Consider the following 25773-nt stretch of genomic DNA (forward strand, 5'->3'; position numbering starts at 1 on the left):
TCCCCACACACCAGCTCTTAGTGGGGAGGAGAGCCGAGTGATGAAGCAAGTTCAGAGATGGGGATTATTAGGAGGCCATGACGGGTAAATGCCAGGGGGAAATTTGGCCAGGACACCAGCGTACTTCATGGTACTGAGTGATCATCTGCTCCCCCTATTGCAGCATTTCCTTCCCTCCGAGAGGGGTGTATTTCAGGATGACAGTGCCCCCGTCCACGATGGTGTCCATAGGTTAAAGGCCGTCTCCATCAGTTAATACGAACCTAATCAAACACTGTGAGGCGACCAGCTTTCTCAAGGAAGAATGGTGCCACACTCCTATAGTATTCCAGATGCTGGCAGACTATGTCACTGGTCCAAAGTCACATGAAGCGACGTTACAATGATTTAATGTTTCTTCACATTTTTTGTTCAGCACCTTGTTTCATGATGATTTGCTCCTGTTCTGCAATATTCATTAATTAGCATTATTTTCAATAAGTATCACTTTACATTTAGATACTGCTGTCATAAATCCTTTTCTAACATTTCCATTTTCTTTGCAAAAAGCAGTGATGTGGAAACACAAATGTTTTTTTTAAATCAGTTTTATTTTTTTATTTAACCCCTCTTCCCCCCCCGCCCCCCATCAGAGAAATTACAGATATTACTAAAGAAATGATTGTGAAATCATGGTAATGTGATCACTGTAAAAAAAAAAAGAAATGTCATTGCTTATGCTCCAGAATTATTTTCAGACCTATGAAAACTTGTAAAAAAAAAACTCACCAAATAAAAAGATGATAACGCAAAGAGATATGGTGGGCCCGTTTTAATGTGCATTTCTCAATGAAAAGAAAAGGCTGTTCATGCCTTTCTTCGAATCCTAAGGAACGCTACCTGCATGTGTTACATCATGCTATGCAAACTGCCACCCAGTGAGAGGAGAGTCTGTATTTTATCCTTGTACTTTGGTTGCGTTTAAGACCATTTTCTATGTACATAAAAGTAAAGCCCCTTGTATTAAGGACTTTGTTTTTAAAATAAAACTCTCAGAACTAAAAACACCCCCTGTCCCGACTCTTCACTGAACTCAGGGTATCAGCATTACAAGTGGTCTGTTTCTCCTTTCAAGAAGCAGAAAACTTTGAGAGACCACGTGTGCGTGATCAAAAAGCTTACAGAAAAGCCCAGCACTACAAGGAAAGTCAAGAGGGCCTGCCCTAAGATAGCTCATCAAAGGTACTAACAGGATAGGTAAGAAAAGTATTTACACCAAATTTATACAGCATAATTTATAAATACATTTTATGTATAAATTAGGAAGAAAAATACACAAAATTACTAGTATAATCCACTAAATATTAACCAGCTAATGTGTTCCCATTAAAATGCTAAGCCGATTAATTTTTGACTATATTTGGTAAAAGAAAACAAATTTCGAAAGGCACTGCAATTTACACAGTTTCAAGGGTCTCGCTTACTCCACCTCCGTTCCATACGGAAATTCAGTTCACCTTTACAACTGGACATTTTAAAATATAAATTAAAACAATATCAATAAAATAATCAGCTCCTAAAGGAAAAAAAAACAACAACAAACAAGTTATGGTGTTTATCTTGAAAGGTACTATCATCACCAGTTTACAATATTTAAATAAATTAAGGCTGAAAGGGGGTTATTTCTTTAAAATAGTTTCAGATACAGAATACAGGAAGAGATTTTAACTTTGCCTTTCCACTACTTGTTTTTGAAGTTTTTTGTTCAGGCAGCACATTCAAGGAACACACTGTACACCCCAAAATAAATACACCTAACGTACAGTCTGCACGCGACTTTCAAGGTCCGCCCCAGAGCTTCTCTGCTGATGCTCGTGTTCGTTTTCCGAAATGTCCGTTCCGTCTCCCAGCCAAATCCTGGCTAACTGCTGTAAAGGCAAAGGTCAAGCGCAAACCCATCGCCGATCGAGGGCTGAACGCTCCCTCCTTTATCATACAAACACCCAAGCTTTACCGTCTTGTCTGTACCCCAGCAGCGGCCCGGACGAAACTGGCAATGAGCGGGTCAGCGTCTGCGTGGCCCCCAGGCTACACATACACCAGATCACGCCCCTGCCCCCCCACGTCCCGCCGCTGGGGCTCCGAGTCCAGGCCGTCGCGGCTGTACTCCTCGGGCCCAATGGGCCTGGGATAGCTGTAGGGGTGCCCGTTGTCATCGAAGAACCGGCGGAAGGTGAACTCGTAGAAGGCGTGCTCGGGGTGCTTGCCGTTCTTGTACCAGCCGTTGAGAGTGTCGTCGTTTCTTCCCTCCGCGTCGTCGTCGTCGTCGCCACCGCCGCGGCCGGCGCCGCCGCTGCTGCTCCAGAGCTTGTCGGGGTCCACGGGGTCGAAATTGGAGGTGTCGGTGCAGTGCGCGATCTTGGGGACGTACGGCGCCGGCCGCTGCTGCTGCCGCAGGTCCGTGGAGAAGTCGATGGTCCTGAAAAAGGGCTGCGCCTTGATCTCGTCGGCTCCGTTCTTCCCCAGCCGGTCCTCGGGGCCCCTGCACAGCTTGATGATGAGGTCCGAGGCTTCCGGGCTCAGCTTGGCCTGCGGGGGAACGTGGAGGGCCGTCTGCCAGCTGATCACCTGAGAAGAGAGCGGAGAACGGAACGCCGCCATCAACAGCCGCCACCCGTGCGTTAATTCATGCTCCGAACCGTTACGGGAATCTCACTGGGGACTGGCTGAGAATCGGCAAAGCTACGTATAAAGTAATAGGACTTCCAAACTAGTTCATGTTTTTCAGGCTCTGGGGCCTGGTGTGTGTAACTTTCCTACGAGAGATATTTAAGGGAGGTCACTTGGGTTCAGCCTCAGAAGGCACTACCCATATTCCATGTATCAACACACAGGTCTTTTTACTTGTCGTCTTCTTTAAAAGTCGCAGATGCAGCATGCTTTCCCGTTACCTTAAGCTGGGTCTCCAGCGGTGTTGTTGCCAGGAAGGGTGGCTGTCCGACCAACATCTCGTACAGAATGACACCGACGCTCCACCAGTCACAGAGCTGGGTGTAACCTAAAAAGCAGCCGCATCTCAGAAGAAGAACAAAAACAGCACTTCTGCCCACTTCTCATATTACAGAGTGTGACGGACAACAGCTCAAAACCAGTGAGGCCACCCTTTTGGGGTGATGGCATTCGGGCTCCGGAGCTCACACGACCCTCGAGCGGATGAGAGTGGCGTGTCGCAGAGCGAACCCAGCGGTTACCTGTCCGCAGGAGGACCTCGGGGGCGATGTAGTTGGGCGTGCCTACGAGGGAGTGGGCCAGGCAGCGCTGGTGCTGCCGGGCGGCCCGCCGCTCCAGGGGCTTCAGCCGGTCCCCGCAGCGGCAGCTGGCGGGGTCCTCCCACTCCCTGCTGAAGTCCATGCTGTCCTGCCGGGCGTGGTCGCCTGCGGAGAGAGAGCGCAGGGCGCGGGTGAGAGCACGCTCACGCCACAGCTCGCCCAACGGATACAAACCAAGCGCGGCATCTTCTTTCTCCAGAGATCGCAGGACGTGACTGGATTATACACTTTGAGCTAGACAATCTAGCCCATCTCTGATTTATATCCCAGACGTATAACCTTCTTGGTTTTAAAGAGTATAGTTTTTAACACACTTTTCCTCCTTTCAAGAAAAACGTCCTTTGAAGTGGGGCCAAATTCCAGTACAGTTAAACGCCACAAAATACGCTAAATTGAGCTGGGGAACAGTTTGTCCAGGATTAGGACCTACTTAATACAGATGTGTCAAGTACATGAACAACGGACCCTCTTCATCACTTTAATTTCTCAAAGGAGAACAACACCTCACTTTATGATCACCCCTCATGAAAAAACACAATTAAAAGGAGATCAGCAATTTTGATCTTAATCTTAATTAGATCATAACTTACAATTCTACCCAGCAACTAGAAATTAAGGAACAGAACAATACATTAATTTGTTCTTAAAGCTGCTGTAATCTACTTTAATCCTACATTGTATCACTGGTGTCAAATTAATTGATGTGTCTTTCAAGCAGGCCATACACATAATAAATTGTCAAAATACTAGCCACAAACATTATATAGTATCATTTGTCATGTTCTGATTTTTTGGCATTTATTTTACCACTGTATATATCTCCCTTTAATATGCAATTCACAATTATTCCATCTTCCCTAGAAGTCTTACGTATTCAATACACTCCGAGTATAGAATGTTTCTAGAACTTATTGTAATTTAAAAAAAATATCATAAATGTGATTAGTGTTATTTATGATTATTGAAATTTCACATTACCAGCCATTTCTGAGAAACAAATTATCTCCTCAAAATTAGGGATGGGTAAATATATGTATACCAATTGGTAATCTGCAGGACTGAAATGCAAGCTTATACAACCTTTGGGATAAGTGATCAGCACGACCTGCAGACTCTGCTTGAGACTTATCACTGTGATGAGACTAACAGTGACTGTGTAAGTGAGAAGCAGCTCATCTTGTTTCATATTTAGCAGAATTTTTCAGTTTTTAACTGGGCCACAAAGCTGCCAAAAGGCAACGTTTAAGGGATGTCACATGATGAAAAATAAAAAATGGGGAAGATATCAATAAACAAAATCTTGCTAGGTACTTGCTAGATATGACATAAAAACAGCAGAAAAAAAATCATTTCTATTTCTTCTGCCTGCGAATCAAGCATGTCAGCTTTCCATTTACTTCTATGAAGACGTACACATTTCTCCACTTCTACCGAGCCACACAATTTAATCTTTTCTTCGGCAGTTATAAAACCCTTATTGATCTGTGCCATTTGAGATAAACACTATGGGCACTGTCAGGGAAACCGATGGTGCTTCAGTCGCTAAGCTCGGTCCAGGAAGTGGAGGAAAGGGGACATGGTGGTGTGACAGAGCAGGACAGAACAGTGCTCTGCGATGGGACAGAGGCAGGGAACCACAGGTAGCACCTGTGGGTGATACTGCTACATTCATATCAGCAAGGGGTGCCTGCGTCGCGTGTGGGCCAGCAGGCTCAGACAAGGAGAAAACTGAATCCAACTGCCACAGGGGCCAGACAGAGATGTCCGAGGTGCTGGACACCCCCCTAGCTACACAAAAATAAAGCTTACAGTAGAGAATAAGGTACGCCTGTGAATGTTTTTGAGTGGTAGGGAACACGTAACGCAAAGCCCACATCTGAGTGGTGGCTCTGTGGCTCAGGATCTGCGCCTGTCTGTGGCTGGAAGGTTGCCGGTTCAAATCCCATGGCCAGCAGAGGAATCCTACTCCGTTGGGCCCCTGAACAAGGCCCTTAACCCCAGCTGCTCCAGGGGCACCGTATAAATGGCTGACCCTGCGCTCAGACCCCCAGCTTCTCTCCCTGTCTGTGTGCCTCATGGAGAGCAAGCTGGGGAATGCGGAAGGACAAGTTCCTAATGCAAGAAATTGTATATGGCCAATAAAGTGATCTGAGCTATCTTATCCAGCTCGCGTACACAGCCTGCACTTACCACTCTGGTAGTACTTGGAGTCATGCGTCCACCGGAAACCAGTACAGAGGCCGAAGTCGGTGAGCTTGATGTGCCCGTCGCGGTCGATGAGGATGTTGTCGGGCTTGATGTCGCGGTGGATGAAGCCCATCTTGTGCACGCTTTCCACGGCGCAGGTCAGCTCGGCGATGTAGAACCTCGCCAGCTCCTCGGGGAAGATGCCTAGGCGGATCAGCAGGCTCATCATGTCCCCGCCCGGGATGTAGTCCATGACGAAGTAGAGGTTGTCTCGGTCCTGGAAGGAGTAGTAGAGCCGCACCACCCACTCGTTGTCCGCCTCGGCCAGGATGTCCCTCTCCGCCTTGACGTGAGCCACCTGGTTCCTCAGCAGCACGTCCTTCTTGCGCAGCGTCTTCATGGCGTACAGCGCGTTGGTGTCCACCTTCCTGGCCAGGCACACCTCCCCGAAGGCCCCGATGCCCAGCGTCTTGATCTTCACGAACATGGACTTGTCCATCTTCGCCCTCTTTAGCCGGATGTAGTTGGACTCCTTCTGGCAGAGCATCATGCGCATCTGCTCCTGGGCATCCTCCGAGAGTCCCACCTGAGCAAAGCACAGAACACAAACCCCCGTCAATCAGAACCCAGCCTCCCACTCCGAGGGCCTCTCCGGACCCGCCATCCCCATGCTCCCGTTCAACAGGTAATGCCTCGAGCTTTCTGAACTAAGGGGGCTGCCCAGAAAGTAATCCCATCCCATTTTCAAAATATGAACTTCCACTGGCCGGCACTGCGACGTCCGATGCTGTAAGGATCGAAGGTCTATACTTCTTGTTACAGAGTCACGCCACAGATAGTCGGCAAGAACATTTTGACAGAGGAAAAAAAAGGAACCATTTTACTTTCTGGGCGACCCTCATATTTTCCAGAGCTTATGCATGGTAACCAGTAGAGTGAAAAAAAAAACAGCCATGTAACATTTTTTGCAAACACTTAAGTGATAGCTTGAGGACAGTGCAAGGTCCTCCCATTGGTGTGTGTTGCTCAGCTATGACTGAACAATTCCATGAGGAGTTAAAGGGGAACTGCAATGCTATCTTGATCTCGGGGTTAGAAAGAATTGGGATTGATGAGTGCAGAAGTCAAATGTGCACAGTAACTTGTGAACCTCCAATTGACATCACAAAAGAGATTAAATTTCCAGGTGTGCACAGCACCATATTCTGTGATTCAGAATGAGCCAACAAAACGTCCAATAAGGTGAAGCAGCCCTATTAAATTGTAAACAAGCAGGCTTGTGAATACAACTCTTTTAATCAAATAGAAATACTGCTCCCGACTTTGAGATGGTTTTGCCGACAAATACTACTTATTTGTTAACTCTGCATGCAGGTCACATTGGAACATTCCTGCAGTGAAATGTCTGCTGCACAACCTGTACTTATTCCCTCATACATGGTGTTACATTCGTCATTACAGTGACTAGTGAGCAGGAAGGGCCACATCATGTCGCAAATGGTGCAAACTCTTGCTCTCACCCGTGGCAAGATCAGGGGTTTGTGACAACAGTGCCGACTATATTTGTACAAAGTGCACGATTTTGTGCTTAATTTGTCAACTTTTTCTATACCAGTTTATTGTATACTAAATCTCGGGAATCTAAATCTCAGGAATTTATTTTGTTCCCGAGATTTAGTAACCAGTTTGAGAAACTGCAGTTCCCCTTTAAGTTTTCAGACATGCAACATTTCAAAACAAAATGTCAATCCATACATGCGAATATTCAGGACTGAACTAAAAAACAGTGCCAGATGTTTTTCTGAGTGCACACAGAGCACAATAACATGGAACACTTATACGAATCTGAAATTCAAAGAGCTAAAGATCACCAGGATAAAACGAGCCTTTTCTTTTTTAGATTCGAAATCGCTATCAGATTATTAGTGCAATATAGCACTAAAATTAAAACGACTAAAATTAGTCCTTTTTATCACATACTTTTAATTACTAAAATACCAAGACGGTGTCCCTAGCAGTTACGCTGGACAGTAACTTCTAATAGGAAAATCATTTCTAGCAGAGGATTTAAATACCTAACCAGAGTAAACAAATCTTATTTCAAAGGTTTCCTACTAACTTCTAAATCTAGAGAATAAAACTTAAAATATTTTTCTATCAGTAGTTTTGAAAAAAATCACTGCATTACCTTCGTAGCGATAAACTTATAAATTCTGATGTACACAAATGACCTTTTACAAATAAAAATCTGGTTATATCAAAGTAATTAAAATATTCATACGAGGTTCATCACTTACATGTGTGCAATGAGATATTCAGTATTTTGCAACTGAGACACTACAGCTATAATAATCTTTAATATGACAGCTGTAATCCATAACGTGAAGCACAGATCACAAGTTGTAAACACAAGCTTTATCTGTTCGCTCTTTACTAACAATAATGGATCCTTGTTAACATCACCCTAAAGACTTGCCTGCTTGACTGAAAAAATAATCTGGTTATGTAACATCTGAACTGGACTTGAGAAAATCTTTCCCTGCCTTAAACTGTTACTCATCCATCAGATACTATCAGTATCTATACTATACATCCTATCAATATCTATACTGACAATTTCAATTAAACAGGACAGATGGGAAAAATTGTGCATTTAAAAATGTTGGCTTTTTCCCCGGTTACAAAAGCAAAACCTAGCGCACTCGACGGAGATCCTTGGACACATGCACTGTCCGGGTCATGTGATCATGCAGAGGTGGGGAGAGAAGTCCATGCAGCAGATTTATAAGACTTGTGCGCAACAGGAGCTTACTTGGCCAGAGAATTGTGAAGGCTATTCAGGTCACAGCACCTCAGGCACCTTTATCACCTATAGCTGCCGTTAGTGAAAGTGAAGAGAGGAAAAAGCTCAGGAAACAAAGAGAAAGGCAGAGCACACAGAAGAAAAAAAAGAAGGCAGCAGAATGGAAGCTATTAAAAGAGAAAAATGAAAAGCCAGAATATCTGCTAGCCAGTCTCAAAAACCGGTCTCCCCCACCCCAAGAGACAGACTTAGAGGAAGTAACAAGCGTCTCTCCATCACATCCACACCACACTTATAATATTGAGAAAAATACTGGTTTAGCAACTGTCACACACTCAGAACCTAGTAAAAAAATTTTATGCATCATGTTTTGGTGTTTTTTTGGAGCATGATGCCAACAACAGGTGTTGTACTGAACATCGGGAAGTGTCTGTTGACCATCTGCAGCTCAACTTATCTCCCTTTCCCAACAAGCCTGTGCAAACCACAAAATAATTCAAAAGCTCAGACTAGAGGCAGAGGAATCCTACTCCGTTGGGCCCCTGAGCAAGGCTCTTAACCCCAACTGCTCCAGGGGTGCCGTATAAATGGCTGACCCTGCGCTCTGACCCCCAGCTTCTCTCCCTGTCTGTGTGTCTCCTGGAGAGCAAGCTGGGGTATGTGAAAAGAAATTCCTAATACAAGAAATTGTATATGGCCAATAAAGTGATCTCATCTCAGCTCTCACATGAGCAACATCAAGGAGAAACTCGGAGGCACTCAAAAAGGGGGCATTTAAATATTACAACTAACGTGGTCAAGACGATGACGAGAAACGACAGATTACAGTAGAAAACGTGGTACATCTAAAGGAGCCACAAGTATACTTCGACAGACATGAGGATGACCCTGCATATGCCAAGAAAGGTGTTCGAGACGGGGAAATGAAATTTAAGTGACGCAGGGGAGCGTCCTGGGGCCATGCAGGCGGGGGGGCTGCCCGAGAGGACGCAATCAAGACGGCGCTCACCCGCTGCATCTCGCTCTCCAGCTGCTTCTTGCGCCGGATCCTCTGCTGGTGGTTCTTCAGGATGTTCTCCACGTGCTGCTCCATGAAGAACTTGAAGGCCTGGGGGGAGTAGCTCTGGATGCGCGACTCTCTGCGCTCCTCGTCCTTCTTGATCCGGCGCACGGGCACGGGGGACGTGGTGATCTGCTTCTTCTCCCGGTCGGCCTCCGCGGCCTCCGCCCGGTCCCCGGAGTTGCCCCCGCCGGCCCCCGCCACCTCCTCCTCCTGCTGCTGCTGCTGCTGCTGCTGCTGCTGCTGCTGCTCCTTCCGGCCGGGCCCGGGTCCCTGCTCCTCCTTGCCGCAGCCCGCCATGGCCGGTAACTCGTAGGAGGGGGACGGCGCGGTGGGCGGCTGGAGCAGGTGCTTCGGGTAGGGCGGCGGGGGGCCCTGGTAGCTGGGCACTTCGGCGGCCACCGCGGCCCCAGGACCCAGAGGCTGGGGCCCGTCCTGGAACGGGCTGGGGGGCGGCGGCTGCTGCATCCAAGGAGGGTGGGTGGGGGCGACGGCGGTCTGCAGCTCGGGCTTCTGCACCCGCATGCTCTTAACGGGCTGCAGGATGGGCGCCTGGGTGATGGCCTTCACAGTGGTGGCGGAGGGCTGGGAGCCCTGCCGGCCGCTCAGCTGGTGGCTGTTGAAGGAGTTGGAGCGGACGGGGATGTTGTGCTGCCAGGACGGGGGGACCTCGTGGCCGTTCCCGCCCGGGGGAGACTGGGGCTGGCCGGAGGGAGGGGGCGGCTGGGGCCAGGAGGCAGGGATGCCAGGGATGCTGTGGCTGTAAAGGTCCAGGTTGTGACTGTTCCGGCTGGGCACCATCATGGACGCAGGGATGTTGCCGCCATTCACGTACGAGGGGGAGGACGCGGGCCCACCGCCCTGCATTTGTAAAGCCGTGGGGCTCTGTCTGCTGCCCTGGCTCACAGGGTAAGGAGGGGGAGGCTGTCGGCCGCTGCCCACGTTCTGGTGTCCCACGTAGTCAGGCTGCCCCGAGCCATTCTGCACCCAGCTAGAAGGAAAACTGAATTTGTTCGCGGCCGAGCTCTGCATGATGATGGGCTGGCGGCCCACTGGCACGGGACTGATCCCTCTCTGGCTCTGTGGAGGTGGCGTGGGGTACCCGTCAGGCCAGGCCCCCTGGGGGACCGGGGAAATCCGGTGCACCAGGTACTCCATGTTGGCCGAGAAGCGCTTGGTGGAGGGGTTGGCCTCCCAGGAAGGCGGGGGCGGGGTGGTCCCCCTGGTCGGTGGGGGTGGAGGGGTGACGCTGCGCACCTGTGGAGGAGGGGGGGGGTTGACCCGCTGCCCGTTGCCCGGGTGTCCCTGGGAGAAGGCCGCGAGCCCCGAGCCCGACGGGGGGCGCCCTCCCAGCTCCGCCGGGGGCCCGGGGCTGTCGGAGCGGTACATCACCCCCTCCACCAGAGGGGGCCCGTGCCTCTGAGGAACCAGGGACTCCTTGGAACCCTTCCAGCTTTGCTTGCGGAGCACAGGCTGCTGGATGTGACCCGAACCTGCGAGGGATAAACATTAAACACAGTGACGGGGTCAAGGTCCAGGATCAACAAAGAAGGCGAATGCTTAGTGAGCGCTTTTCACAGCACACGCAAAAAGAAAAGATAGTATGGATCTTAAACAGCAGTAAAGAGAAAACATACGCTTCACATTGTACATAAATCTAAAGCAGATTTTCAGCACACTCGAACCCAAATAGTATCCTTTGTTATCGAACATAAATTAGAAGAAATTCCTGAATTTTCACAAAGATTAGCCAAATACGGTGACCCTCACCAGGAACATCAGAGTGAAAACAGAAGGATGGAAGATAAACTATACTCCTGCACCTGTCTATCTGAAACAGCATTCTGCAGCAGTAATCAGGTGTGAGGAAACACTGGTAAAAGCTCACGCAATGAAGGGCAGGACAACCTGAGCTGTTCCTTGGGCTTCGATAAGAGGATAATCTGGATAGACCTATGAACAGACAGCGCTGATTTTTCTCATGGGCGTGCAAGATAAAAGGCAGCAACGCGAGGCATGAACACGGCCCTGGACCCAGAGCACAGGTACCCACCCGGAGCTTTCACGCCCGAATTGATGGGCCGCGCAGCAGCGGCCACCATCTGCTCCCTCCACGGGTCCTGGTAGCTCATCTTGCTGATGTACTCGATGGCCGCCTCCATGCTCCGGCTGTTCGTTTGCTTCAGAGCACGGATGACCATCTCCTGCAGGGCAGAACGCCAAGTATCACAAGAGACACGAGAGGTTATGCTACCACATCTTCTCCGTCCAAAACAGTCTGCGTAAATACTTGATAAAAACAACATGAGCGGAACGAAAGTAACACCACCCACCCTTAACGTTAAGCTGTTTATCCTGATGCAGACTGCAGCAAGCCAGAGCCCATGCCAGAGGCACAGAGAGCAAGGAGAGACGAAGAACATACTGCTGCTCTCTCCCTACAGGACACTGCGCCATCACAGGGCAGCTGGTGAAAGCCAATCAAACCCAACCAGGACGTCCTGAACTGGGAGGTGGGCGAAACTGAAGCACTCAGTTAAGACCCATGCAAACGAGGGGAAAACATGCAAACTCCGTACAGACGCCTGAAGCCAGAATCAAACTCAGGACATTACAGCTGTGGGATTAAACCCTAAACCCAACATCCAAAATTTGTCTTAATAGAAAATGTTTCCTTGAGGGTCCCAACTGGCTTGAATGGTATAAGGTGGCTTGAGCCCAGGTTGTGGCTTCAAGCCTGGGCCAGGTCACTAGCTGACAGTCACTGGGCAGGGCTGGGATAAATCAACAGCTCCCAGGGCTACAGGCACCATAGAGCTGTAGCGCTTCAGTCCACACAAAATCCAGCACAGCTCTACAGAGACAAGGAGTCTGCCTGCGTGCTGGAGCTGAGGTGGAATAAACACAACTGGCTGTTCTAAATCAGGTGGTCTTATAAGAGATGTTAGCCATGCTAAATCATGTAAAAAAAAGTTTTGCAATATCATGAAATGGAATCAGTAATCAGTCCTAAATGATAGATAACAAAAACAACCCATTTTCTGTCAGACATCCAAATAATGCTTTGCACTACTGCTGTGTTTTATTTTCATTTTGCTTTCAGGTCTGAACAACACTCAGTATGACTCCCTAGTTAATTGTTTTAGTGTAGGTAAACACTATGGAAGAATGAAAAGTGGCAAGGTGAAAATGAGATGGCAAGATCTTGCCTTGTGTCTGAGGAGGTGCTCACCCTCCAGATATCGAACAGCACTTCTTACAGCAAGCAGGCCCAGCCAGTCCAGAGCAGTATAAAAGAGCTCCCTGATGCACACGTGTGCCACATTACCAGCTTCGCTCTGGTTTGCTGACATTTACCCGTGTCAGGTTCTGGACAGTATTAATCGTCTGCATGACAGAGGGCCACATGATTTCACAGGTAGCTAAACGTACAGTATGCTGCTGGCACAGGCATCTGCACAGAGCTCTCTTTCAATCACATTACTGCCGTTCCTCTGCCATTTTTCATTCTCTGTACTTTTCATATTGTTTTACTGGAATCCTCCGGCCTCACCCCTGGGCCATAAACAGCCACTAAATAGCCCTACAATGGCAACTGTTATCATCGTATCTCCTAAACTGGATGCGCTGAATGTCTTGTGTAGCTATTACGCTGAAATAGGCTATTGTACAAAATAATTGCCTCACTACAAGGCAATTGGAATTTTGTAGTCACACACAGTACAGTACATTATAATGCTAAAACTAATGGATGTTTTTTACAATTCCATACGCAAGTTCTGAATATTTAGAAATCAGATCTCTGAAGCGTAGATCCACACAACAAGTTTAAATTAAAGTGATAATGATTAATGCCTTCCAGTATTCAAGGAGAAAATTGCTGAACATATTTTGAACTGGAATGTGCAATATGACTTTCTGTCCCGTCTACATTAATCATCAGTGTACATATTCTAAATACATTTAGAAATGTGTGTTATGATGTTATTCGGTAAGAATGAAATAACTCCCAGTGACGTCTGCTTTGAACATTCTGGAGAGGACAAAATTACACCCTGAAGATGGAAACAATAGTAAATCAAGTATTTCCACATACCATCGTTCAAATAGCTCAACACAATCGCAGCTGCAAGTGGAAACAGGGCACAAAGCAAATGGCTTCAAAGCATGAATACGACCCACTCTACTTAAAAAGGCCCGGTACAAAAAGTGAACATCAGCAGAACACATCCCGTCCTACAGTTCAGAGCTTCTAATTCAATCAATTTCCATCTAACTGTACTAAACCAAAAAACAGAAAGAAGTGACAAGCACCACAGAAATACTATTAACAAAGATGAGAAAAAAAAGAACATTTTTGGTGAACTGTTATCCCCTGGTGTTTTAGTAATCTCTCTGTTGTTGTTCTAATGTAATCAGGTGTAATTATGTGTGCCTTCTCCTGTTACACATGCAGATACTCTGTGTGGTGTTGTGAAAGGGCAGGGGTGTTTCATTACTAACCGAACAATTTCTTTTCCCCCCAAGTCCAGGGCTTCCACAAGCCATGATTAACCCAAAACTGCTAACCAGAATATCTCGCCTCAGTTTTAGAAAACGCTGTAAAAAGCACCCTGCTCGGAACATGGGTTTACCTCCTCGAACCCGGCGTTCTGTAACTCCATTAGCATCTGCTTGTTGACCTCGCAGGTGCCCCTGCCCGAGGAGCCGGACTCGTTAGCAAAGGGCATCAGGGACTTGCGGATCTCCTGCAGAGCCTTGTGGTACGTGTTGAACTTGGGGTTGCTGTTTCTCCCCTGTTGCCTGGGGTCTTCGACCGGCCCCTTCCCAGCGGCACCGGACTCCATTTTGGGGGCGTCCGAGGGCCTGGAGAGGTGCCGAAGGCTCTCTCGGATCTCCTGCAGCATCTGATGGCTGCTGCCCCCGTAGTTACTCGCTGGGAAGGTTTTGGGCCGCATCTGTCGGTATCCTTCGGGCTTCTCCCCTCTCTTCATGAAAGAACATGTATGTGGGCAACCAAGGCGAAGTGGAGCACCACACTCTCGCCAGCAGGGGGCGTCGCTAGTGGGCAAGAGCGGAGGGCTGCACGGGGCTCCTTCTCCTTGACACACCTGCTGTTCCAGGGCTCCGTGGAAGAGGGCACATCTGCAACAGAACAGTCCAGCCGAATTGAATGACCGTAATGAGGCCGACCCGTCAAGGACAGAGCTGTGCTACACCTCTCCAAAATCACCACCTGTTTTAAAAACAAGAATAAACTTGCACAGGATCCACGAAAGAACTTCTTAAACGTTAACTTCCTTAACTTCATGACTGGAAATTACATTCTTCTCCCAGGAAAACCTTCTGTCAGGAACAGAGGAATCTGAGGTCACCTAGTCTACCTGGTTAGAAGTAGCTATTTGATCAGCTCATCTGATCTAGGACCATGCCCAGGTGCTTGATAATAAAAATCAGGGTATTAGCTTCTAAAGTGTGGCTGGGTAGGTATCTGTGGGGGAAAAACACTTCTCTACTTTCTCTAAATGGGATCATTGAAATAAACGAAACAAACAAAAAAAGAAAAGAAAAATCAGAAGCACTTCATCACATAAAAGTGCCAATGAGAGAACAGAAACGTTTATCTCACCTGTTGAACAAATAAGGTGAAGAGATGTACGAGTGTTTATTCGCCGATAAAAGGCTTGTCTACACGATATGTCAGCACCTACAATTAATCTGGCGGGCACCAACCTCGATATTTTCTATAGTGTACCCTTTCAATTAATACTTTCTAAATTTGTAATATCGAAACGATACACAAAACAACCCCCTTGACGTGTATATAAGCCTATTTTCCTAAAACACCTTGCACAGAGTATAGCTGAAGTCACTCGGAGCCAGATCCAAAAACCTGTCGGACCCACAACAACATCTTCTCGGCGTTGCTCGACCACGACACGGGCATCGCAGCCCGGCGTTAGACAGGAAAGCGTCGGCTTTCCTTATCAAAGTCTTCGCAGTCATTCCATGCCACCGCAGAGCAAACCGCACCAACCCCAAACAGAGCGCACTGTGAAGTGGAAAAGGCACCTACCGGACCCTATCCCTTATTCGCTGCCTGCCCCCGGGTGTCTTTATCAGCGCAGGTGACAATTTCCACATTGTCACCGCAGAAAATAGCCGCCAGCACCAGGTGTACACGAAGCTAGCCAACCCCGTCGCTTCGCTCCAGCCCTCGGCACTCGCTCCCAGAACAATCCCAGGCTTCCCCCATCTCGTCCAGGCCTCTCCGGGCCTGGCTAAGGTGTGGCCATAAATAAAGAGACAACGCCTAATAATGTGGGGATTAAAAAAAAAGGCCAGGTTGTCCCAACACCGGGAGCGACAGCCTCACATGGCGTGTGCCCCCTGTCTCTTTGTAGCCCGGACATGAGGCGACAACCGCCCCGACCTCGTCCACCCCCCATCCCCGCAAACGCGGAGACCGGACTCGGATTACAGCCGCCGCCGGGGCCTGGTGGGAACCGACAGGGACGCCTCACAAAGGACTCACCGACTGCCCCCCGGGCTTCTAGCTCATCGCCGGACGCGGCTCCGAGCGGCAAAGCGGCCCCGACCGCGGAGGATCGCCGGCTGCCGGTGTCTGCTGGCCCCGCTCCGCTGCGGAGGATCGGCGCCCGAAGGTTTTCCTGCTTCTCCCGTCCCCGAGTCGCTCGGAGAGCCCAGCCGTCTGTCACCCCGAGAGCCCGGATGTGCAGGGTTTTCCCATTTCCCAGCAAGCTCCGCAACCCCACAGCCGCTCTTACTCCCCGTGCTGGCGTTTTACCGGCTCGTTTCTGAACGCTACAAGCGTCGGAGCCTCCAAGACCCGAGGCACGTCGTCGTCTGTAAAATTACGCGTCTGTTTTGACTTCGTTATCGTCGTCACGCATGCTGGGCAAACCCTGCGGCTTGTCTTTTCATTGGCTTGGATTGGGCAGCCAGTCTCTACCATTGAGATAGGAAGAGCATCCGCTGGTGCTCAGTTACCGCACTGGGGTGTGGGATGAAGACAGGGCTGCAAACTGCAGACATCAGTTATGACAGATGATGAAGAGTGAATCACAAGCAAGGCGCTTCTAAGCTTGAGAAAATGCGGTTACCAGCATCCACACGGTTTTGCCGTAAACTGTCATTGAAAACACCGGTCCTGCTTGGATTATTTGAGAAGTTCATTCCAATCAACTTTATACCGATATTCTTACTTGTATTCGCCAGATAGACAACCGAAATATCTATTTGGAGACGGCCGTCGAAACCACAGCACTTGAAATTCAAGAAAAAAAAGACAGCGGGAAAATAAAATTGGCTTCAAATCTTAGTACTCCCCTGTGTGAAGTTAAAACTTTACCCTGTACAGTGCCCTCTGTTATTTTATGTTGTGCGTCAACGGATAATACCAGCATTTAACTAATTTACACATACGTTTCTAGAGCCGGTAAAACAGTGGCTGTTCAAGATCTTGAATATTAAACAGTAATTTTGTGAATGGCCTGGGAACTTGCAACAACATTAAAACAAACGTAAAACTATTAACTCATAGGACTTTTAACTAATGATCTGAAAGACCATCATAGCATTCTGCACTAGATTACCAAAACACCTACAGTTGACCTTTTCTTTATGTGTAGTGGAAAACGGATAAATACGAAAAACGACATTACTTTTACTTCATTGCCATCATAGAGCGCATAAATATCACTCCCATGCTGTAAATCATTTGACCGACTACTCTAAAAACGAGCTTTAAAAGCAAATAATGTAAAGTTATTAACAAAAATACATTTTCACATCAACATTGTATGCAAAGAGGTTTTTGCAAAGATTCTTTATTTAAAAAAAAAATAGTGATACAAAAAGAATTATTCACCTTGCAGTTTTCAGTACTGAACTATTTTTCCTGGCTTCCAAACAGGCCAGGGATTAAACAGAACAGTGCTCCTCACTTCCAGCCCTCAACAGCACACTCCAGTAGGCCTCAACACGCTTACTAAATTGTCAGCTGCTTTATATCAGGGAGATGAGCACAGGATGAAATCGTAAATCCCTATGGCCCGAAAAGGACCAGAACTGTTTAAGATGGCTTGAGAAGCATTTTCTCTATAAGTGGTTCCCGAATGACTAGTCAGTTGTATAACTATCAAGACAGCTGTGTGGAATCATCCAGTACCAGATGCTATAGTGAAGTGTGTGCTATTGAGAGCCCCAACACAGAACAAAGCCTGCCTTCTGTTATACTGGCACATGTCTGCTGACATAAATAGCTTCTCCGTCAGTTCCACAGACCAGGTGCTGCCCCAGCACGTCCAGACTGTTCACAGACATTGTCTCGCCAGGAAGCATGTTTGTCGTCTCCAGACGGCCTTTGGAAGAGTCACTGCTCAGCCAGGAGCTAATCAAGGACTGGTTGATGCTGTGGGGGGCAACTGTGCTGCGCGACGTGATGGTAGTGTTCCTCCCACCTTTTCGGGAAAACAAAAAATGAATCCATTATTATTGAAATTAATATTTCATTGTCTGGTTTTTGCTCTACCTTACCTTCCCTAACATTCTAACTGCAGTGTTAACACTGGAAATGTGTTAATCTGCATTTCTTTTGTTCAGTTAAATAAATAAATACCAAGGCTGTTTGGAATTGAAATCTCACTTGGAACAAAAGCCAGGAGAGACAAGGATCCACCCCACGCAGAGTTAGAAACCACCTGTTCAGGAAAAGGTCCTGCAGTGCATTGTATCCTGAAACTAAAGATATTTCACTTTAAAATCATTTAACCCCTGTGACTCCTTATTCCTAGTAAGTTATTTAAGCTCCAAAGCTATTAAGTTCTTAATTCTGACAACTAAACAAAGAACTTAAAGTGAATCATGTCTTTTAGTTTTTCTTCTGCACTGGTTATGTATGTGACTTTACTAGAAAGAGGCTGTTTGTATAAGAATCCTGCACGTCAGCCTTGTCATCTTTATCTTCTCTTATCTCGATATCGAAATGCACTTGTCGCTTTGCCTATCCTTCACATTCCAGAGAACCCAGGGTGAAAATAAATGTCAAGAATGGGCTGCAAAGAATAGTATATAATCCGATATTAACTTCCTGCTTCAGGAATCAATGCCTTTTGACTTCTGTCATAGATGTACAGATGTACAGGAAATTATACTTCTGTGACAGAATGATACATCTGTAATGATGTACTGTCCCTTGTATGCTTCTAAGGCAATTTTATTAAATAAAATTGGTGAATATTTTGTGCGTTTGTACCTCTTAATGATACTCCTTGTTCAGATTTATCCAGTAACTTTTATACTTGAGGCCTTTATAAACCATGTAGCGCACGCATTACTTTTGGACCCAAACATGACATGACAAGAGCTCCTCGCCACGAAGAAGGGGTTGAGTCCGACCCTTCCGCTCTGTCCTAAGAAAAACGAGGTTCTATTCGGTTAAAACCAGGTTACGGACGTGTGCGCCTCTCCCACTCCTTTCCAAACGGGGACTCTTACCTTGCAGGAAGGAGGGGGTGTCGGTGCCTGTGGAGTTCTCCCAGTGCCACAGAGAGCCATCCTCAGAGCACGTGAACAGGTGGTCCGGGTTAGAGGGGTGAAAGTGGACCTCCCACACTGGGACACAAAAGAGCAGCGTTAGTTTCTCCCTACCTTCGCGGCACTCACCGAAAACAACAGCCATAACGTCTGCACAGCATGTCCGACATCTAGTGGAAAGGTATTAAAAGTATCCGGCAGTTCGCTAAAAAACAGACGGCTCGATACAAAGTCAACCCATTACTAACTTTCAGCAGAATGTGCTTCCATCAGCGAAAATGGCGTGCTTCCCTGTCTGACATCCCAGATGCACAGCACGCCATCCTGACTCCCAGTGGCCACTATGTGCTGCTGGTTGGGGTGTCTGTCTACACAGTGTAGGGGCACTCTCTCTCCAGTTCTGTAAGGTAGAAAAACAGCTGAGATTAACAGAACGCAGTTATGCATTCCATTTTTTCCATAATGTGCATTCCAAGCCTACCTATTATAACTCAAATCTGAATACGTTCACAAAAATTAAATATGGGGTTAACAATATCTTGTAGATTTCTTAAAAATGGTGAGCTGCCATAGGCCCTCTTCAAAACTTTAATTGAGAGTATTTCTAATAACCAGTGAACTCACAAGGATAGAATCTGTGATGGTTCATTTCTCTGCTGCCTGAAGTCCCATAATTTCAACTGGCCAAAAGAATTGACTGTCAGGACCTCTGTTGTCTTTAAGAAAGTTACAGCATGGATTGTGCTGCTATCGGCATTGTCTGTGAAAAGGAAGGAAAATACGCTGTTAATGTTGGTGAACCGAACAGTTTAAATAGCAGCTCCTTCTTCAACCACAAATACCAGTATACATGAATGCATGGCGGACTGAATACCTTTGAATGTCTAAGCATGCACGTTTTTATAAATAAATCACAAATGTATAAAACCTGTTTTCAAGACAACTGTGAGCTTTGAATTTGTACACACCTATGGTACGTATGACTCCTTTATGGTCCGCTCGGAAGAGAATTATCCGGCCATCCTCTCCAACCGAGACAATTTCTGGGCTGTTGCAAACCACACCTGTACAAGGGGCACTGCCACAGGAGTAGGAGTGTGCCTGACTCCACTGCTGAGCCACGGAGAGGGTCTACCGGAAAATATTTTGAGAAAAAAGGATTGACTTGTAATCCCTGATTTAAAAAAAACAAACATCACCATCATCCAAACATAACAGCTTCAGAGGAGGTTTGCCTGTTTTTTAACAGAAAAAAAAAAGATTTCCCTTGATCTAAAGTTCTCTGAGGTAGTCTGTCATAAAGATTTAACTTGACTTTTATGGAATGTTTACTGCCCAAGTCCTGTTGTGGAAAGATCACACGAAAAGAGATAAACAGATATAGTTCAGAGAGACTCTATTCCTTCAGGAAACAACTGAAAGTCCTTTACCACACCAGCTTCAGCTGCAGTAATTCTAGCTTACTCCAAAGACTCGCGCTTGTCTGAGGCCGACAGGCCATTTCTGTCCAGGTCTGTTATACAAGCAGCAGGTAAGGACCCATGTTAGGAACATCTACATTTTATATTTTGAGAAACATTTCAGAGAGTCAAAGCGAAGAGATGGTATGAGCGATGTAGTAGATTCGGGGAGTTAACATGAGATAAGGCGAGCTACTGTACCTCGGAGGAACTTAGTTATGATGAAAATATTAAATTAAAACATTCCGAAGTCCAGAGCTATTTTGGAGTGCCAGTAATATGCACAAACATGCTACTCTAAAGCAGAGAGTAAAAGATACAATTCAAAACCAAAGCTAAGTTAATTTCACCCCTCCAGGGTGATCTAAGATAAGCAACACAGAAGAAATCAGAGTCAGATTAACTTTAACGTGATCCTATTCTAACATTCTGAAATAACGTCTTTACTACAATCAAACTCAGTATTATGTTCTTTGGAATATGCACATTTCCAGAGAATCTCAAAGAAGAGAACAAAAGTAAAACAGATCCACAGTCTGAAAGACAGCAAAACCAAAAAAAAAAGTTTTGAACTTTGAAAGAACAAAACAGAATGAGGTCTAAACTCTGAAAGAAAGCATTAGAAAGACTGATCTACCTGGCTGTTGTGATGGTGTCGGAAGATGGTAACTGCTCCAGTGGATGAAGCTGTAACAATTCTCTCATGGTCCAGAAACTAAAAGAAACATCACAAGAAAATAAATGTGCCTTACAGGGCATGTAAAATGGTCATAAACATGAATAAAAAAAGAGTAAATCAAGCTAAGTGTATACCAAGGTTTAATTCACAACTAACATTTATAGGTCAGAGAACAAGAAAAAAGTATATTGCTTTGAAGGCTGACCTACATAATCCTCCAGTAACACATCAAAAGAAGAATAAAGGATAAAGCAACAACAATAAAGGATTTATTATGTTCACAGGAATAAAACATCATTCCTACAAAGCATTTCTGGAAGAAATGTGAAATGTGTCCGAGGTTGAGGAACTGTGACGCTGCTCGATATTGAGCGATCGCGGCATCACACAGGAATGTAAGAACATTTTACGTTGTGCCTGATATTACTGCTTCAAATGTACTCAAAGAAAGGAGGAATGTCACTTATGGCTTGTTAACTAGGATTTTTCTTCTGATGCTCGAGACCCATTGTACTGTACCCATTGCCTGGGGAGAGGCAAATTTTGTACCCACACAAAAATGTTTACTTTTAGACATGTAATACAATCGATATGACATAATCTAAAAGAGAGTACAACTTTAGAATTTTTGGCCAAACATAAGCAAGAATAAACACAAAGTGTCTGATATTATACGCATATAATATGCATTATGTTTCATACTAGTTTACACAAAATGTCTTTTGGCCCTAGTACTGCCCTTCCATGTTTTTTTCTGAAACCTCCTTCTGTGGAAAATTCTAAACTGTCTGCTAAGATACCATAGTTTCATTATTCACCTCACTTTAGAGAATATGAAAGAGGGAAATAGAGTTAGTGCCCCTTTTTAGAATTAGAAATTACTATTTTCAAAACGACCAATGATCAATTATAGTAAGAAAACATTGTACAACATATTTCCAGATAGAAAAACGAATGAAGAACAAGTGTACCTGAAGGTCCATGACATCACCGCCATGTCGGTAGTCACACAGTAGCTGGGGGTCTCCTTCAAACTCATCCTCCATGCTGGTGACGCTAAGCTCCCCCACAGACCATATGGAAACTTTATTGTCCTGGCACAATGATGCAAAAGTGGCATTCAAGAAGATATTCCTTTCTATCATCAGCATGTTAAAACACCCCTCGACCGTGACAACCACCAGCAGCCATATCACCCTGCAGCTCACAGCTGGCAGCCCACTGGAGCCCAGCAGGTGTGAGCCTGGCCAGTACCTGGAGGGGAGACTCCTGGGAAAGCTGAGGTTACTACTGGAAGAGGGATTAGTGGAGCCAGCAGGGGGCGCTCAGCCTGCTGTCTGTGTAGTCCTAATACCCCAGTATAGTAACGGGGACACTATAGTGTAAAAAAAAAAAAAGTGACATCCTTCGGATGAGACATAAAACCGAGGTCCTGACTCTTCGTGGTTATTAAAACTTAAAAATCTCAGGGCATTTCTTGAAAAGAGTAGGGGTGTTAACCCCAGTGTCCTGGCCAAATTTCTCTTTACCGATCATGACCTCCTAATAATCTCCATTACTTAGTCCTCCCCACTGAGAGCTGCTGTGTACTGGTGCACTCTGGCTACCTTCACATCATCCAGGTGGGGCTGCAGACTGGTGGTGGTGGAGGGGATCCCACTTATTGTAAAGCGCTATATAAGTGTGAGGAATTTTTAATAACTGCAGCTGTGAGCTTCATTCACTTCTCTGTAAAGCTAAACAGTATAGCCTATTGGCTTGCCCCGTACGGAACCACGTTGCCTTACAATTACAAAATGTAGTACAGAACCAAATCAAGTAAGACATATTCAATGTTTTCAATGTAACGAGAGACAAAAAACTGAGAAAGAGTTGGAAGCAACGACAGTAGTGTGCTCAAATCTGCTGGTGATATAGGATCGACTACCACCTAGTAAAACGTGAAATGTAATATAACACCGGCTTTATTGCTTGGTCGTAGTCTGGCGTCTCTTGAGTTAAAGACTTATAATTTTTAGGAAAACAAAACTGCTTTCAAAAGGACATCCATTCATTTCTTTCATGCTTATTACAGCTCTATAAATTACCTCGTTATCCCAAGACCCTGTAGCGAATATATCTGGCTTTTGGAGGGATGCAGAAGACACCGGTCTCCATCGTGTCTTACTGATCTTCTGAGACACAAATTTGGCATTAATGTACTCCATTAAAATGCTATTTTATTGTTGTAGCTCACATTAAAATATCAATTAAATTTGAACTGTTCTTGCGGCTCCCCGGATCCCGTCAGTTCCTCCTCTTCCGGCTCACAAGACGGTCACGTGAGTACGGATCCTCGGCGGAGACAAGTGTCGTTCATATGGGTGAATACGGTTGCAGAAACACAAAAAATATCTACAAAATCGCAGTTGAATGAGATTGGAAATATGCTCTGTTATTATATTTCCTATGTTGTGTTTCATGCAATCTGTTAATGGTATCTTTAATTGATCACATATACTATTTACACCAGTTGCCAATTGCAACGAATTTCAGTTGCTGAAAATCGCTCACGGCTCCATAATAAAATGTTCTCACTTCCAAATAACCCAACTGAGTTGGTCCAACTCTTACTATAGACGCAATCTAGTACCCTACTAAAATGAACACTAGATCCCATGTTCATCAGGTTCTTGCAGCTTATTACTGAAATGATATTGTTCATTTGACTTAATCTTAAGCGTTCTTAAGCGTTTGGTGGGAAATGTATTGTAGTATTCAAATGTTCAACAATATTCAAAATCTTAAAGAAACTAGTTGCCATTCAGTTACAATCTCATTTGACCTGTTTTTAACCAGCCTATGGTACATAGGTACAGAGACGGCCTTGGTCTGTTTGTCAAACCTGGGACAATTTGTTGCAGATAATAATTTTAATCAAAATTGCCCCATTCTCTTCAAGTGTCTCCCAAGCTCTGCCCCAGCACTTATTTGTCTTAGTCTATTTATCCCCATCAGGCAGTCTTATTGGTGTCAGCTTTCGTTTTTACACTGATGAAATTTAGCTTTACATCTTGTGTAATCCATAATGCAATGTTTCAATTATGTCAAACTGCGTGAATGAACTTCCGGCTGAAATGTCCTCCATTTAAATATGATAAAACCTGAGATGATGTGAATAAACCCCAGGGAAGATGCATCTCATTTAGTAAATTCTCTACAGCTTGGAAACAGTAGCCTAAAATTATGCCCTACTATGAGAAATCAGTGGTCTTTTTTTGAAACACTATCTTTATTGTTTTTTCATATTAAATATGAAATGAGAAAATACGAACTATGTCCAAACAACAGAAAAGAAAAAGGAAGAATGTGATAAAACATGCAGACAGTTTGCATATTTACGAATAACTCATACCATGGCAGTGATTGAAAACACAACTCACACAGGTGTTTGTTTTTTTACATAAATACATGTTGTATACAAGGCTTAAATGTGATACCTTTCATAAAGTAGTTCCCCTAATTAAAGCCTTTACTCTCTAGATGGTACCCCTATGATTCTCTAGAAAATCTATGCAATACCTTCTTCCAAAAACCCCGAACTTTCGGACATTCCCACATGCAGTGAAATAATGTGCCTTTGTTATCTTTGCATTTAATTAGGATTGAACTGATGAAGTTCATGTGGTGTGATAGTCTTCCTATCCACTTATACTGTAAGAGTTTTGAGCTAGTATTCACAGTCCAAGTCTGAGCTTTCAAACAAGTTTCCCTCCACTCTTCCTCAGAGATGTCTTCTTGTATATCTGTCTTCCACGATTGAAGCCTACAGTCAAACTATTCTTTCGATTTTTCAACTAGTACTCTGTACACCAATGACACCTGACCGGTGGTCTTTTTTGATCCCAAATAAATGATGGACAAATAAAAGACGCCTGTAAAGTCTCATACTTTCATCTCAGAAAATGTGCTTGAATTCGAGCTTTTCTTGATCACTCTGCTGCAGAAACCCCGATTCATGCCTTGGTCACATCTCGGCTGGATTACTGCAATAGCCTTTACAGTGGTCTCCCCACCAGCTCCCTAAACAAGCTTCAGATGGTCCAAAACTCAGGTGCTCGACTTCTAACTTGTTCTCTGTGAACACATCTCCCCCAGTTCTGAAACATCTTCACTGGATCCCCTCTACCCAAATGTATCCAGTTCAGAATTTTACTTTTAACTTTTAAAGCCAACACACTCAGCCCCACAGTACTGAGCACCTGAGCATCTCTCATTACCACTATGTATCAAGTAGGGTTTTACTCTCTGCTGAGGCTACCTTCTTACAGGTACAAGTGTCTGTTCAGTCTTTTACAGTTTAAAATCTAGACCAATCGCCTATCAGGTTTAGTCATGTTTTTAATTAGTGTTTGCCCTTTCTCCTTTTCCATGTTGTTGATCTTTGCCTTTCTTTCTGTTGTGTGTTATTTTGATGTTTTACCCTGTAAAATGCCCCGAACTCTCCTGCTGTATATGGGCCCTGAAATACATCCTTGTAAACGAACCAGCTACAATACAATAGTGGCTCTGTGGCTCAGGATCTGTGCCTGTGGCTGGAAGGTTGCTGGTTCAAATCCCTCAGCTGGCAGAGGAATCCTACTCTGTTGGGCCCCTGAGCAAGGCCCTTCACCCCAACTGCTCCAGGGGTGCCATATAAATGGCTGACCCTGCGCTCTGACCCCCAGCTTCTCTCCCTG

General features: G+C 45.6%; 2 protein-coding genes across 2 annotated transcripts; both read right to left on the reverse strand.

The window, feature by feature from the left end:
• Nucleotides 1–571: 571 nt before the first annotated feature.
• On the reverse strand, nt 572–16217 carry lats1 (large tumor suppressor kinase 1). The gene is made up of 8 exons (XM_088909567.1): nt 15894–16217; nt 13993–14503; nt 11412–11562; nt 9308–10851; nt 5499–6081; nt 3231–3413; nt 2931–3037; nt 572–2607 (listed from the first exon to the last, which is right to left on the reverse strand). Exons 2-8 carry the CDS (start codon nt 14350–14352, stop codon nt 2068–2070), a joined length of 3468 nt encoding a protein of 1155 aa, XP_088765693.1. The 5' UTR covers nt 14353–14503; nt 15894–16217; the 3' UTR covers nt 572–2067.
• A 975-nt stretch (nt 16218–17192) lies between these two features.
• On the reverse strand, nt 17193–23378 carry nup43 (nucleoporin 43). The gene is made up of 8 exons (XM_088937821.1): nt 23143–23378; nt 22027–22149; nt 21014–21091; nt 19885–20047; nt 19541–19676; nt 19165–19316; nt 18878–18994; nt 17193–17841 (listed from the first exon to the last, which is right to left on the reverse strand). Exons 1-8 carry the CDS (start codon nt 23260–23262, stop codon nt 17612–17614), a joined length of 1119 nt encoding a protein of 372 aa, XP_088793947.1. The 5' UTR covers nt 23263–23378; the 3' UTR covers nt 17193–17611.
• Nucleotides 23379–25773: the final 2395 nt, after the last annotated feature.

The sequence above is a fragment of the Atractosteus spatula genome, chromosome 2 (genome assembly GCF_055471065.1).
Source record: "Atractosteus spatula isolate fAtrSpa1 chromosome 2, fAtrSpa1.hap1, whole genome shotgun sequence".
Classification (NCBI taxonomy): domain Eukaryota; kingdom Metazoa; phylum Chordata; class Actinopteri; order Semionotiformes; family Lepisosteidae; genus Atractosteus; species Atractosteus spatula.

What these genes read in the sequence shown, in the direction of transcription:
- lats1 (XM_088909567.1), bottom strand. Translation starts at nt 14,352, where the DNA reads ATGAAGAGAGGGGAGAAGCCCGAAGGATACCGACAGATGCGGCCCAAA. An exon ending in AGAACGCCGGGTTCGAGGAG is followed by an intron (nt 11,563 to 13,992) that starts GTAAACCCATGT and finishes TCTGCCCTGCAG; the next exon opens with GAGATGGTCATCCGTGCTCT. An exon ending in TTCGGGCGTGAAAGCTCCGG is followed by an intron (nt 10,852 to 11,411) that starts GTGGGTACCTGT and finishes TATCCCTCGCAG; the next exon opens with GTTCGGGTCACATCCAGCAG.
- nup43 (XM_088937821.1), bottom strand. Translation starts at nt 23,262, where the DNA reads ATGGAGTACATTAATGCCAAATTTGTGTCTCAGAAGATCAGTAAGACA. An exon ending in GTGATGTCATGGACCTTCAG is followed by an intron (nt 21,092 to 22,026) that starts GTACACTTGTTC and finishes TGTTTCTTTTAG; the next exon opens with TTTCTGGACCATGAGAGAAT. An exon ending in CACCCCCTCCTTCCTGCAAG is followed by an intron (nt 17,842 to 18,877) that starts GTAAGAGTCCCC and finishes TTTCCCGAAAAG; the next exon opens with GTGGGAGGAACACTACCATC.